General features: G+C 37.8%; 1 protein-coding gene across 2 annotated transcripts in view; it reads right to left on the bottom strand.

Annotated features, from left to right (window-relative positions):
- Positions 1-13,085, bottom strand: part of micall1a (MICAL-like 1a) — a 34,159-nt gene extending 21,074 nt beyond the window's left edge. For both annotated transcript variants that reach the window (XM_052140955.1, XM_052140956.1), the window contains exons 1-3: positions 12,566-13,085; positions 3,581-3,629; positions 677-818 (exon numbers count right to left, since the gene is read on the bottom strand). In XM_052140955.1, the coding sequence (XP_051996915.1) occupies positions 677-818; positions 3,581-3,629; positions 12,566-12,708 (334 nt within the window). In that variant the 5' untranslated portion in view covers positions 12,709-13,085. The remainder of the gene's footprint in view (positions 1-676; positions 819-3,580; positions 3,630-12,565) is intronic.
- Between the last annotated feature and the right edge of the window lie 3,319 nt (positions 13,086-16,404).

The raw sequence follows: 16,404 nt of genomic DNA, 5'->3' as shown, positions 1-16,404 counted from the left end.
CGTTCTGATTCAAAACTGACGACAGTAAACATCGATGTGATGGAGGATGTAGCGGTAGAGCTTTTGTCAATGCTTCGCTGCTACGTAATCAAAAATATACCAGCTCACAACTGAAAAGCTATTGGATTTAAAAACTAGCAAAGCTACCACCTCGCTACTGAGAGATTTAGTTAAGCTAACAGCGTCGCTATTTGTAGCAAAAACTACTGCCCATCACTGATAATGAGTGAAGGATAGTAAAAATGAAATGAGAAAAGAGCATGTCATGATAACAGTAACATAACGATAGACAGGTTGTGCACGGTGACAGGATGCACATAATTACGTGACAAATGTCATATCATGCGACATGATAGTATGTCCCAATACTTGCATACGCTGTTGCTACACACTCAAATTTACATCGTTTTCCATTACATAAAGTACATACTTTAAGGCTCTAGAATAAGTAGGCGAATCAGGATGCAGCCACAATATATTTTGTCATTACCTCAATTTTCTGGCAAGCGTTTTCACAGTTTTTCAACAACATTGACACACTGAAATAAGTAATGAAGGCAACTTTACCCCAGAAGCTCTAAACCGTTCACCCCTAAGAGATAATAGTGTACATACTGTACATTACACACATAGAGGTGTTGAGAACTGTCAGTATCTCTGATTGCTCAACACTCACCGTGAGATTTGTTGGTGAAGAAGTTGTAGTACTGAGAGACGTAGGTAATGATGCTCAATCTGTCAGGCACACTCATGGACACCATGTCTTCCGGATCCAGCAAAGCTGGAATTCCCAACTCACTCTCAGCAACCTCAAATGCCTTTGAGAAGGAACAAGTCATAATGGGTTAACAACCAAAAACCAGTAGACAAATACCCTTAACTACGGTACAAAGCAATACGCCAATACAAGGTTTACAGGAATAAACCTAGTCCTAGGCTAACAGGCTTTCACTGAGAAAAACAACTCTAGTAAAGTAATTTAAGGACTAGGTTTAACCAAAACCAATCACTAGTCCTCCCAAGGCATTATTCGACACCATGTCTCAGGCATGTTTTAGCAGGATGCTGTCTATAAAGTTAGAAAAGTTTTAGAACATTAGATTGCAGCTTGGCGTGATCATGTGTTATTTTCCCTAATGACAGACACTCTTCAGCAGCCAGACACTTGGGGACTAATCACATGATTAAAGTTTTGCCTAAAGCATGATGGTAGTTACAGTCAAAAACATTTTACACCTTTATTAAATAGCAAAAGAAAGCGAGAGAGAGACAGGAAAGCAGAGGGAGAAAGAAAGAATGACATCAGGGCAGATTCAAACCATTGTTTATACAGGACATCTGCATGCAACCGCATCACATCCTGCACACGCAGCTCTCGACGGCCTGAGACTTTTATATTTGACGTGCACCGCAGTTGCACTCTTCTCAAAAACAACAGGTGGCAATGCGTGAAAATATGGGCACTGAAGAATTGCTTTCTTGAACTTTACATTTACTTAACCAGGTATTATAATAATAATCCATCTACACCATCTGTCTGTTGCTAAACTCAAGCACTTAAAGGGACAATTCACCCAAAAAAATTATATAGAAGATATTTAGAAGAATATTTCAGCTCTGTAGGTCCATACAATGCAAGTGAATGGTGACTAGAACTTTGTAGCTCCAAAATGACATAAAAGTTATCCAAATGACTAAAGTGGATACATCTTCAGAAGTGATATGATAGGTATGGGTGAGAAACAGATCCATATTTAAGTCCTTTCAACTATACATTTCCACGTCTCATTCTTCTTTTGTTTTTTTGGTTATTCACATTCTTCATTTATATCATCACCAACTGGTCGGGGCTGGTCAAAGGTGGAGACTGATAGTAAAAAAGAACATATATATTGATCTGTTTCTCACCCAGACCTTTCATATCACTTCTGTAGACATGGATTAAACCACTGGAGTCTTATGGATTACTTTTATGCTGATTTATGTGATTTTTTTGAGCTTCTAAGTTCTGGTCACCATTCACTGGTATTGTATGGACCTACAGAGCTGAAATATTCTTCTAAAAATCTTCATTTGTGTTCTGCAGAAGAAAGAAAGTCACACACATCTGGGATGGCATGAGGGTGAATACATGATGAGAGAATTTTCATTTTACTACAATTTTAAATTTAAGAGTCTAGTCAAGATGACCTTTATATTAAAAACAATTGTATGAACTCAACTATATTTAAAACACACATTAATAAAAAGCTTATATTTTATAATATATCCCCAGTGTTAGCATATCTTCATTGGCTTCCAGTCAAATTTAGGATTAAATTTAAGATTTTATTACTTACTTTTAAGGGTTTACATGGCATGGCTCCTCCATATATTACGGATCTCCTTCAGCAACACACGCCTTCTAGACTACTAAGGTCTTCACAAGAGTTTATTTTTAACGATCCCCAAGTCCCATCTTAAGTGGGAAAAGGGAGATCGGGCCTTTTCAGTGGCGGCACCACGGCTGTGGAATAGCCTTCCACTACAAATCAGGTCTTGTACATCAGTTGATGTTTTTAAATCTTATTTGAAGTCTAACCCTTTTTTCACTTGCTTTTAACTGTGCTTAATGTGGGCTCTTATTTTATGTGTTTTTATATATTATGTATTTATATGATCTGTTTATGCTATAATGTGAAGTACTTTGGTCAACATGTGTTGTTTTAAATGTGCTATAGAAATCAAATTGATTGATTGATATAAAATAAAAGCTGTTTAATTTGGCTATATATTAATGGGTCCAAACTGTAGTGTATTGTTTAGAGTTTGAAAGTTGGTGGATAGATATGCTAACTTGTCTTTCTAAACAAGAACAACTGAGGAGCTGCAACAAGTTCTTTGAAATATTGAACTTTTATCACTATTAGCAGTAATATTATGCTGACTCAAAAGTGCGGGCACATCTGCCCTGCTCCTTTCCTCGAAATCTATCAACAGAAATGAAACACTGCGACTGCAAGTTACAAAAATTGGCATATGCATGCGCGTGAAATTGAGCCTTGTGAAGAATAGGCGCAGGGGCGTTTGCCAGAAGGGTGGCACGAGCTGGCAGCTACCACCCTAAAAATTTGCTTTGCCACCCCAACTCGGACCGAGCTCACATAGTGGAGAAGGTGCGCAATGGCTTAACCCAGCCATCACGCATGTTCTGTAAATTTTTAGGCAAAGTATTTGCCGTCCTAAGTAATTGCTTTGTTTGCATGGTTATCAGATGCTAGTAGTCACAAATCATGAAGGGGAATGGAAAGTGCACACAGCAATCTCGTCAGGGTCTCAGGATGTTAAAGAAATAAAACCTCTAAACAAGTCATGAGCATTACTCTCTCATGTGACTGATTCTAACATATAGACGTTTCACTGAAGCCACTTCCTCTTGTGCAGTGCTGAAAGATTCAGCTTCACAAACTCAGACCAAGTTAAGAATGTGTTGATGATGAAATGATGATTCTGCATCTGGTTGCATAAGCCAGTAATGGTACATGATATCCATAATTACATCTCTCTCATCATTATTGGACAGTGTATGTGTGATACTTACCAGACGGTTGTTCTCAAAGACATTTTCTTTTGAGAGGGAGTCAAAATCTCTAAGGGAGAAATAAACAAGAAGTGCAGACTGATGAATCACAAATATCATGATGTTTATTATACATATGAATTAATAAATGCTGAATCACTAAACTGCTTATGAACGACAACACAAATCATCTGCCATTTTCATGTGATAGTATTCAGTTGTAGTTTGTCTCCACATTGAGTTTAGAAACAGAAAAATAGCTTAAATCCTACTAACCATGACTGCATTTCTAATCAATTCAATTCTATTAATAAAGCACAATTAAAACAAGTGTTGACCAATGTGCTGTACAGCAGCCCATTAACACAGAGAAATATCATATTTAAGACACAAATACAACATCTAATGTTGGTTAAAAGCCAGGAAGAAAAGGAACATTGGTTTTAAAATCATGCATTGTTGAAGCAGTTCTAATGTAAATAGGCAGATTGTTCCACAGTTTTGGGGCCGCTACTGCAAAAGCACAGTCACCCCTCATCTTTAGTTCAGAAGAACTGTCAGCAGCTTCTGATCTGAACATCTCAGTAATCTCAGGTGATTGTATGTAAAAGGTCAGCAAGATAAGAGATTTAAAATTTAATCTTGAATGAACCAGAAGCCAGTGAAGAGAGTGTAAATCAGGGTAATATGTTCACGCTAACATGCATCCGTCAGAATTCTGGACCATTTGCGGTCAAGCAAGAGATGTATGGCTAATTCCTATATAAAGGGAATTGCAACAGACGAGTCGAGCAAAGAAAAAGCCGTGAATCACCTTTTCAAAATCCTTACATTACAGGAAAGGCTTGACTGTAGAGAAAAGGATTAGATGAAAAAAACAACTAGCTTTTACAACAGCATTTATCCATTTGTTGAACTTAAGGACACTGTCAAATACAAATCCAGATTTTTCACAGGCAATATATGGAAAGAAGCCAAATGGCCCAGATTAAAATTGGGGGACAAGAAATATCAGACAGACCAATTATAATTATTTCAGATTTGCTGTCATTAAGGCTTAAACAATTTAATGAAATCCATGATTTCAAATCAGTTGAACAGGCCAGCAGGGGTTTTAGAGCATTTCATTCATTTATTTTCAGTGGTAAATATATTTGTGTGTCGTCTGCATAAGTGACATTATACCCCATGTTTCTTAAAAACAGATCCTAATGGAAGCATATACAGAGAAAACAGGACAGGGGCCAAGATAGAGCCCTGAGGAACCCCTCAGATAGGAGGAGCTGACCCAGATGAGAATTACCCAAGACAAACTGAGAAACTTCTGTTAGTAAAACAGGATTTAAATCAACTGGGAGTGATGCATAAATCCCCACACACAGCTCAAGGTGAGATAAAGATGGTCTAAAGCAGAGGTGCACAAACTTTTTCCTATGAAGGGCCAACAATCAAACTTGATTGAGGGCAGTGGGCTAAAAGTAATTGTTGCATATATCAAACTGTATTATTTTAAATTAAATATAAATACTGCAAAACACAAAGAGCTCTAGAAATAAAATCATCAAGTGGGGGCAGTGGTGGCTCAGTGGTAGAGGCTCAGGGTTACTGACCAGAAGGTCGGGGGTTCAAGCCCCAGCACCACCAAGATGCCACTGTTGGGCCCTTGAGCAAGGCACTTAACTCCAGGTTGCTCTGGGGGGATTGTCCCTGTAATAAGTGCTCTGTATAATACATTGGTACTCAGAAGGTTGCTGGTTCGATCCCCACAGACACCACCATTGTGTCCTTGAGTAAGACACTTAACTCCAGGTTGCTCCGGGGGGATTGTCCCTGTAATAAGTGCTCTGTATAATACATTGGTACTCAGAAGGTTGCTGGTTTGATCCCCACAGTCACCACCATTGTGTCCTTGAGTAAGGCACTTAACTCCAGGTTGTTCCAGGGGGATTATCCCTGTAATAAGTGCACTGTAAGTCGCTTGTGAGATAAAGCATCTGCCAAATGCATAAATGTCAATGTAAGTGTCCTGTACATGCACAATGCTTAAGTCTCTTAAAACATGGTTACTGTCTCTTTAAGAACAGCACATCTCACATCGAACACACGGTAGTTCTGTGCAGATGAAGATACAATGGCATGAATATAAATAAAAGCTATGAAGCACATTTCTGAAAATTAAATAATTGAGAGGCCTATTCGTTTCTTATAATTACGAATAAGAACCTGCCGAAATATAGCATTGTATCTTATGGTTATTAAAGAGGCCCTATGATGTAGTGTGTAATATAGACCACACTGCTCAAGAACTACAAGAAACGGGTGTTTGTAGTCCAGCCATTTCTTCCATAAAGTATATACGTCACTATGTAACACATTTGCATAATGCCCGCCTAAGGTCTCCTTTGGCCCACTCTCAAACAAAGGTAGTTATAGCCAAGGCCAGGATGAGTTGGGTTCGTGTTGTTGGCATGTCGAGAAGACGCTGTTTTCTTAACTGCATAAGCACGACCTCTATGTTTGTACTTCCAAAGGTAGACGAATTGAAGAATCAGTGGTTAAAATTGTATTTAATTATTTCGCAGTATAACCACAACCAATGCCAGATTTTCAAGACGGTTACTCCTGAAAGATGGTGCCGTTCCCACTTTGTTGGGACAATCTGCTGCTTCAGAATCACAACCTGTAAGTATGTTTGATTATTTGTGGATTTATCTGCTACCGAGAGTTCAAATGCAGAGTTTTGTGTTGTAGTTACGGTGTACGAGTGCATAGCTGTATCTGCTAACCTGACAGCTAATGTTATTGGGTTGAAATAGTTTTGCTAATCCGCTATGGGCCAGCTTTTACCTAAAACTGTGTAACAAAATGGTCGATCTCAAGAGTCTTATATAACTATACAATTACAAGCTGTAATGTTATGGCCGCTATCCGGTAGTCCACAAATAACTTGCTCACTAACCGGGAGTTAGCCTCTGTTCTCCGTTCATAGCTCGGGAGACAAAAGTTCGGCTTCACCCATTCCAGCAAAAGATGACTAACTTAGATGCGCTATATATGTCTTTTACTTGAAGCTTTGTTAGGTTCACAGTAATCAACAGTGTACTTGTAACAAAGCCAAAAATTTCAAATTTACCACTGTGAAACGTCCTGCTCAAGTTGCAACTTTCATTATCGGACTCAAACTAAAACTGGTACGGCTAAATAATGATGCCACTCTTACCATATTAACCATAGCTTTTACAGCTGTTCAGGAAGCCTGAAACATGGTAGCCTGTTATGGTAAGGGGCATTACGCGCTCTAATCGGCTGACCAATCAGAGCAGACTGGGCCAGCTGACCAATCAGAGCAGACTGGGCTTTTCGGAAATGGGGGCTTTAAAGAGACAGCAGCTACAACAGAGCGTTTCAGACAGAGCGTGAAAAGAGGTGCTGCAGTAATGTACAGTATGAGAAAAATTCAGTTTTTTGAACATTGAAACATGTAAACCTATTCTAGTAGACCCCCAAAATAAAATCAGGAATCTGTAATAGGGCTGGGCGATAAAACGATCTCGATATGGCATCGCGATAATATTTATTTAGACTACGATGATAAACTTTTGACATGTTTACTCGATATGGATAGACCTAACAGCCTATTACAAAGCAGAAATAAACGGACAACAGCCAGTCAGAACGCAGATTTTGGCTTGTGCGTCTAAGTACACGCCCATTTGCTAACAGAGCACTGTTTGAGCTACCGGCAGTGAAGAAAGTGAATGTAAAGAAAAAATGAGTGGAAACGACGAACACGAAAGCGACGGTGAAAGTGAACTCGAACTATCTTCCAAAGCTGAGGAAATTGTTGACAAAAAAGGTAACAAGACGTCAATTATATGGAAGTGGTTTGGATATCTGAAAAGCGACGACGCGCAAATAAAGACGGTCTGCAAAATATACCGTCGGTCGGTGATAACCAAGACGGGAAACACAACAAACCTTTTCGGTCACCTGAAAAGGTACCATCCCAGCGACCACACCGAGAGTATGAAAATGCGGGCCCATGTTAATGTTACTCCGTCCTCATATGATATGATGAGCACTACCTAAAAGGTGTAGCATAGTGACTGGTTTACAATGTTTACATTTTGCACTTTTTACTCAGATGTCTACCTCTAAAACATTTGAGATGTTTAAAACCAGTACACAATTCATATTTTATTTATCTGACAGTTAAGTACTTAAATCTGCCAGGGACTTTGTGGTTCACTTGTTTACATTTGTTGTACCTCTACAAACATTTTGAAATGTTTGCTGCCCTGCCAAAGAAATTTGATGTGATAGTACTGTAGTCACAGCTTTTAGTTTGATATTTTATAATCAGTTACAAGGCGAGCTAACTTGCATTGTTTTGTCAAGGCAGATAAAGCATGTTTGCTAAAAGTAAAATGTTAACATTTAGATTTAAAGTTTATCAATATTTTTTTATAACAAAATATATTCTCAACCAATCCATGTTTGCACAGTTAAATGTTTGCATTGTTATTTATGTTAATAAACTATATAGTTCAACAACTATTATCAGTATACTTTTCAAACGGGTAGCATTATTAAATTATATATCGTAACAAACATCGATATCGATCAATATGGAAAAAAATATCGTGATAATATATTTTGCCATATCGCCCAGCCCTAATCTGTAAATTAGCATAATATGGGCTCTTTAAAAAACTTGCAGCTTTCTGTTTTTAGGCAGACAGTTGCAAGTAAATGAGATATCCTCACGTTTGACAAACACAGATGTTATACACACACCAAAACATGTTTTAGTCAGAATTAGGAGATGAAATATGAAGAATTAGTTTACTCCATTACCATTTTTGTCTAGCTGGCAGGGCAGAAAGGGGAGTTTTGAGAGTACTGGTCTGTTTGCTTATAGTAATGCGGTGCAGTGTTTGGAGTGAATGGAGCCGTTGTTTATATTGAAATGCTCCCTCACCTGACTTTATCAAGCCCGCTTCACGGGTGCGCTTCAGTTGTTGCGTTCACGTGGATATGAAATGCTTCACAACATATAGTGCACATTCATATTTCATTTCGGATGACTGTTCGCACTGTTCTGCGACGAGTCCACCTAATTACCTGTCATTTCTTGACACTGCTTCAGTTCCCGCACTGTTTTAAACCAACTGGGTTCTGTCTGGCAGTATTGAAGGCACACCTCTGACTTTGGGGCTGGCCAATCATGGTGAAGATTTTGGGGTGGCACCTGGGATGGCTAATAGAGCGAACTTTTAGACAGAACTTATTTAAAGGTCATTGAAGTACTCACATTTAAAAAAACTAAATTAAATCACATATAATCTCTACTTTTCAAATAAGTTGTAGTTTTTGTAATGCAAAAATAAAACAAAACATTTTAAAACAAAAATATTTATTTAAAATGAAGAGCTGCTTCAATTATTTATTTATATTATTTATTTTTTTTCCCTCTTGTCATCTATGGCAAGGTGGGCCAAATAAAAAAAATCAAAGGACTAGTTTGGGCACCTCTGGTCTACAGTATTAAGATCTAATAAAACCAGGAATGCAGAATCTCCCGAATCAACAGTTAAAAGAATATCATTGAAAAGGCCAGATTAAGTGCTGTGATATATAAATCAAAAAGGACGTTAACAGCCTTATTTATTCTTTGTTCAACAATCAGAAAAGTTAAACTTACATTTAAACTCAGTTTTTCACAATTCCTGATATTTAATGGTAGAAACATTCCCTGTCTTAGGTCAGTTCGAATCACGACTTTATTTTAAGAATGTGAAATGTCAGAATAATAGTAGAGAGAATGATTTAATTCAGCTTTTATTCCTTTCATCACATTCCCAGTGGGTCAGAAGTTTACACACCCTTTGTTAGTATTTGGCAGCATTGCCTTTAAATTGTTTAATTTGGGTCAAATATTTTGGGGATCCTTCCACAAGCTTCTCACAATAAGTTGCTGGAATTTTGTCCCATTCCTGCAGACAGAACTGGAGTAACTGAGTCAGGTTTGTCGGCCTCCTTACTCACACACGCTTCTTCAGTTCTGCCCACTAATGTTCAATCAGATTGAGGTCAGGACTTTGTGATGACACTCCAATATCTTGACTTTGTTGCCCTTAAGCCATTTAACCACAACTCTGGAGGTGTGCTTGGGGTCATTGTCCATTTGAAAGACCCATTTGTGACTGAGCTTATACTTCCTGTCTGATGTCTTGAGATGTTGCTTCAATATATCCACATAATGTTCCTTCCTCATGATGTCATCATCTATTTAGTGAAGTGCTCCAGTCCCTCCTGCAGCACCCCCACAACATGATGCTGCACCCCCATGCTTCACGGTTGGGATGCTGTTCTTCACCCTTTCCCCTCTAAACATAACGATGGTCATTATGGACAAACGGTTCAATGTTGTTTCATCAGATCAGAGGACATTTCTCCAGAAAGTCAGATCTTTGTCCCCATGTGCACTTGCAAACTGTAGTCTGGCTTTTATATGGTGGTTTTGGAGCAGAGGCTTCTTCCTTGCTGAGCACCTTTCAGGTGATGTCCATATAGGACTGGTTTTGCTGTGGATCTAGATACTCGTCCACCTGTTTCCTCCAGCATCTTCACAAGGTCCTTTGCTGTTGTTCTGGGATTGATTTGCACTTTTCACACAAACTACGTTCATCTCTAGGAGACAAAATGCGTCTCCTTCCTGAGCGGTGTGATGACTGTGTGGTCACATGGTGTTTATACTTGTGTAATATTGTTTGTACAGATGAACGTGGCACCTTCAGGTGTTTGGAAATTGCTCCCAAGGATGAATCAGAAATTATTTTTCTGAGGTTTTGGCTGATTTATTTTGATGTTCCCATGATGTCAAGTAAAGAGGCACTGAGTTTGAAGGTCTTAAAATACATCCACAGGTACACCTCCAATTCAGTGCACCTCCTATCAGAAGCTAATTGTCTAACTGTCTAAAGGCTCGACATCATTTTCTGGAATTTTCCAAGCTGCTTAAAGTCACAGTTAACTTAGTGTGTCTAAACTTCTGACCGACTGGAATTGTGATTATAGTCAATTAAAAGTGACACAATCGGTCTGTAAACAATTGATGGAAGAATTACTCGTGTCATGCACAAAGTAGATGTCCTAAACGACTCGCTGAAACTATAGTTTGCTAATATTGAATCTGTGGAGTGGTTAAAAAATTAGTTTTAATGACTTCAACTGTACATTATATATATATATATATATATATATATACACCAATCAACCAAAGATTAAAAGCACCGGTGTAATATTGTGTAGGGCCCCCTCGTGCTGCCAAAACAGCGCCAACCCGCATCTCAGAACAGCATTCAGACACACTATTCTTCTCACACAATTGTACAGAGTGGTTATCTGAGTTACTGTAGACTTTATCAGTTCATTCAAACCAGTCTGACCATTCTCCATTCACCTCTCATCAACAAGTGTTTCATACACAGAACTGCCGCTCACTGGATGATTTTTGTTTTTCATTAAGAGTAAATTCTAGAGACTGTAGTGTGTGAACATCCCAGAAATACTCAAAACAGCCGGTCTGACACAACAATCATCCATGTGATTATCTAATCAGCCAATCGTGTGGTAGCAGTGCATAAAATCATGCAGATACGGGTCAGGAGCTTCAGTTAATGTTCACATCAACCATCAGAATGGGGAAAAATGTGATGTCAGTGATTTGGAGCGTGGCATGATTGCTGGTATCAGACGGGCTGGTTTGAGTATAAGAACACATTTGGCAGCATTATTTTGGGAACACAAGGGAATTTATTAGGCTTATTTATTTTGATTATTATTGTATTTACATTTATAATTGTCTTTAGTTCTTAATCTGTTCTCTAATCTGCTATTAGTAATTTTCCACCTTTTGTTGTTGACGGAGGCTTGGTTATGGCAAACGGAGCCGTTGGAGATGGGACATTTTTGGATTTGGGGAGGTGGTTAAATAAGATTTTTTTGAATGCTTTTTTTTGTGTTTTGAATTCAATAAATGAATTTCATTTTTAAAACAAAATCAATAAAGCAAAAAATATTTTATAACTAAAAAATATTTTACATATCGCCCAGCCCTACTGGTGGATCGGTGATTTAAATATAACAATATTTCTATAAGTATACACATGGATAGATATATATATGGATGTAAGGTTATTTCTTGTATATGTATTTACACGAGTATAGAGTGTAATCTTGAACCCCATGATCAGAGAGACTGTGTTTGATGTTGTTGTAGTGTATTCGAGTATACACCGTGCTCGGTGAGTAGGGACCCTGCGGATTGGAACGACCTCAAGACAGCTGTTTATGTAGGCAGGAGAGAACTCATAAGTTTTGGCACAGACCCTCAATGTTGCGATATGAAAACTTTTGTTTCCTTTTAAAGAATTTAAAACATTCTAATCACTGAGAACCAGACAGCTAACAATAGACATTTCCACAGACTGTGATGACGCGTTTCCGCCTTATTTATCAGAGTTAATCTAGCAAACTTTTCTATATTATAAGTATTTTAAATATTGAATGTAAATGTATAACGTTGTGCTTATTGTTATATTACCTGTAACTAGTTTTAAAAACTGAATGAGCACAGCTGTGAGGGGGTTCAATTACAGCTGCTGAGAGAGTGACAGTACATTTGGCATCTTCTCCCATCTGAAACTCTTCTGGAAAGTCATTCAAACATAATAGTGGATTTTTTCTTTCGGTCTGGGAGCAAATGTGTAAGTGAGAATAATATCTGTTGTGATCTCCCCTTCACCGCTGTCGAAGTTTTTAGCCTGCTAAACTTTTCTTCCGCGTTCCAAAACATAAATCATCACAAACCCTAATGTTTTCCCCTGTTTAAATCCGCCCTGAATATTATGATGACATTTACCTTTGATGAGATTTGGCATGTTTGAAGAAGTAGAAAACGCAAATAAATAAATAAATAAATAAAGTATGTAAGATGCTCACATGAGATCAGGTCTGTGTCGGTGGATGATGGCACAGAATGCCAGTCCGTCTCTAAAGGATGAAGACATGTTTTTAATGTCCACATCAGTGTAACTCTCACACTGGATCCTGCACCAGTCCTGCAGAGCTTTCAGAGAAGCCATGGTGGAGATTCAGACACAAATACCCACTAAAGTCTGATCCTGAACTTTAAACACACATCAAGACCAGGATTTCATAACAAACACTATTGCAAGTGTCTCTGTCCAGCTGCCACAACAACGGTCCCTTTTAATCAAAGCAGGCATGAATGAATCGTGATGAAGGGAAATTCGTCCGTTTTATTCCAGAAATCACGGACAGAGGCCTACAGCCCGTTACATGTGACTGTCCATTCTTCAAAAGAAGACATTTGTACTGTCCTTTCGACTTCAACGTAGTTAAACTTCCAAAACGATACAAAGTTTTACCACAAACACTGAACTTGACGGACAAAAATAAGAACAAGCGTCGCACAGACTAAAACAATAGTTAATACGTCATGACGTCAGGAACTGTGGGAGTGTCGTCATCAGATCGAGTTGGATCAGCGCAGATCAGCGGCGTCACCATCTTGACAACGCCTTCTGATTGGATGGTTTATTTTTAAGCGTTAGGATGACTCTACTGCCGCATTCACGCCATGACGTAATTACCGTAATTACGAGATTCCGACATATAAAAATCGTTCCGTCCTCGTACATTTTGTAATTACGGTAATTAGCAACTTAACTTTCTAACACCATTCCGACAGTAGAAAATCTATTTGTGCTTTTTCTTTTTATTATTAGTAAATGGCTGAATAAATGTACTGGAAAGTGACATTTCTTTGTCCTGAACAATAATGAGTGATATGAAGGAGAATTTCCCTGACTCTCACATCTATTGTTTCTATGTATGCCAAATATAAGAATATAAAATATCAAAGTATCATCACTTCCCATGAGAGAATGTGTATTTTTATAATGAACTATTTCAGACTGAGAAAGCTGTGGAAAATAAATACATTATTACATTATAGAGATGGAATGGGAAGAAATGTAGTTTTAGATCAAAAGAGTACAAGAAGACTACGTGTATGGACATTTTTATTTTATACTGAATAAAAATAACATCATTCTAAATCAAATCATCATTGTATGGACCTACAGATCTGAAATATTTTTCATCTCCATTTGTGATCTGCAGAAGAAAGTCACATACATCTGGGATGACACGAGGGTGATTAAATGATGAGAGAATTTTCATTTTTGAATCCCTTTGTTCTAATGTTTAATTTGAAATAATATTATTTTTAATAAAAAAAAAATTGCAGAATTAATGAATGATAATAACTTGATCAGAAAGTTAAGAACAAATAGAAAAGAAGTGTCAAATGATGTTACATATCGTATATTGAGCTGTATGGAATATACTGTATAGTTAAAAGGTAAATTATATAGGACAGAAGAGAGTAAAAACACACATTCGTACACTATTACATCGCCCTCATAATTACATTAATCAACAACACAGTAAACAACTGATTTAAAAGCATGTGATAGGTTTGTCTTGTCTTATGTTAAACATTTCGAGTGGCTGTTTGTTTTTCTGCAACTTGTACAATATGATGACGACTTCTCAACTGGCCAATCACAGAGCGCTTTCGAAGCCTGTGAGAGCTTTGGAGGGTTCAAATGTGAGTGGCTCAAAACTAACGGTCATTCCGAACTCAAGTTAAAGGTCATTTTTATTGGAAATTCTGTTTAAAGTGATCTTACAGCATAACTACAATGATTTTTCAAAGTACCCTTCGGAGGATGATTTATCCCGTTTGGGCGTTGGCTTCTTCTTCTTCTGTGGATTTAATGGTGGTTTGCAAACTACTATTTAATTGCTTACCGCCACCTCCTGTGCTGGAGTGTGAAGAGTGTGTACCCTGTTCCTAAAACCACTGTTTCTTATACATTTAATCATCGCCTTTATAATTTTACCATAAACTTGTCTCGTATTTAATATGTTGGTAACTGTGAATTAATCTAATCCTGTAACCTGCAGTTCTCTATGGAGTTCAGTCCTTTCCTGCCTTTCTGTCTTACTTAGACTGTCATAGTTGGATTAGTTTAAGTGACTCTTTAACAATTTAAGTCTCATCCTGCCTCTGAAATTAATGAGTTACTGACTATTGCTTGTGCCATGTCCTCATCTATTCTAAGTGATGTCAATGTACATGAAAATACAAGCTAACGAACTTCCTGTCAACTTGAACCTGCTCCCACCTCTCTGATTAAAATGTGTGTCTCAGATATCTCAGCTACCATCTCGCATTTGATTAATTGTAGCCTAACCTCAGACAGTCCCTCCAGAGCTAAAAACTGCTGCTGTCACCTCAAGAGACTTGGCAGCACTTATTTCACTCATCGTCTGACTGCAGCTGCTTTCTCTCGTCTCCTTTCAAGGCTATCAGCCACAGCAGCTTACTAGGAGCGCTTAATGTTTATAGAAATAAATTGAACATTGTACAAAAACTTCAAGTAATGAACACATTTTCAATACATTTGTAATGAAAACCCCATTGGTTCATAAATCACTACCCATCACTACAGCCGTGTTTGGAAAGGTATACTATCATACTACTCTTACTATTTCTGCTATATCTGTCTATGGCAGAGCTAGTAATAGTAGTATGGTAGTAAACCAATCCGAACCCAGCCTATATCCTTGTTTCCTCGCTCCTCTGTCCTCAAGCCTGTGACCCGGAAACCGATCAAAGTCCTCCATCATGAACCATTTGGGCACAGAGGAGTTTTTGGGATGAATATAGTATCAAAATTATTCAGAAATGTGTAAACACATCCATCAATTTGATAAATGTCAAACATGCATCTTACTATCCACACTCAAATTACTTTCAACCTGTGTCTGTGAAATGTATTATGAAATAAATGTGCAGCTATTTGTCCAAATAGAGACATATTTGTGAATTTAAATGTTCCTTTTGTACAAATAAATCACAGATTCTGTATGCAACCAAATAAAGATGTTTCAAATGAAGCACCAAATGGTTTTGTGAAGTATCGAATGTGCATTTGTGGATCAAGTGACACAAGTATTTAAACATCAACATGTAACTTTGTGTAATAAAAGCAGCTGCCACTAGATGGTGGACTCATTTAACAGATGTACCATCGGGCGGGGCATGGTTTATTCACATGGTCACTTGGCATGTGAAGTTTACAAGCACCAATTCAAACTGAGATCAGCAGAAGAATCAAAGGTTTGTCTAAATTTTTCTCATTTCTCAATTCAATTTTATAACCAAGAATAATGTCCTGTCATATTGCAAAAGGTGAAAAAAGCCCATTTTAGAGTGTTAGTCCTGGTGACAATATTGTGTGACATGTCAGTAGCTTTCTAGCTAATAGGATTCCAACATCTTTGTAGCAGGTCAGCGTTAGAGTCGGCTACTTCAATCTTTTTTTTATTATGATTAACATTTGTATTGATTCATACATCTAACACATTAAAGCAAAACGTATATATACAGAATCAACATTTAACTCCCACTACTGAAGGACTTCACTATGATATCAAACTGCTTGAAATAAGAGAGGGGGGCATCTACAGGGAGAGACTGTAGCAGGTAGTTGAATTTGGAATATAATTCATTTGAATAACATTAACCTTCCCAATCATAGATAAATGTAATGAAGCACACCTGCCCACATCACTCGAAAACAGGCACGTGCACACATAGACATCAAAAGGGGCTTGAGCACCTGCCCTTTTTATTCCTGGAGAGAAAGTGCCCTATTTTCTGGGGTGCTTTTTTTTTTTAATTT

Source organism: Xyrauchen texanus, chromosome 13 (assembly GCF_025860055.1).
Source record: "Xyrauchen texanus isolate HMW12.3.18 chromosome 13, RBS_HiC_50CHRs, whole genome shotgun sequence".
NCBI lineage: Eukaryota > Metazoa > Chordata > Actinopteri > Cypriniformes > Catostomidae > Xyrauchen > Xyrauchen texanus.
This window is presented reverse-complemented; position numbering and strand designations above follow the sequence as displayed.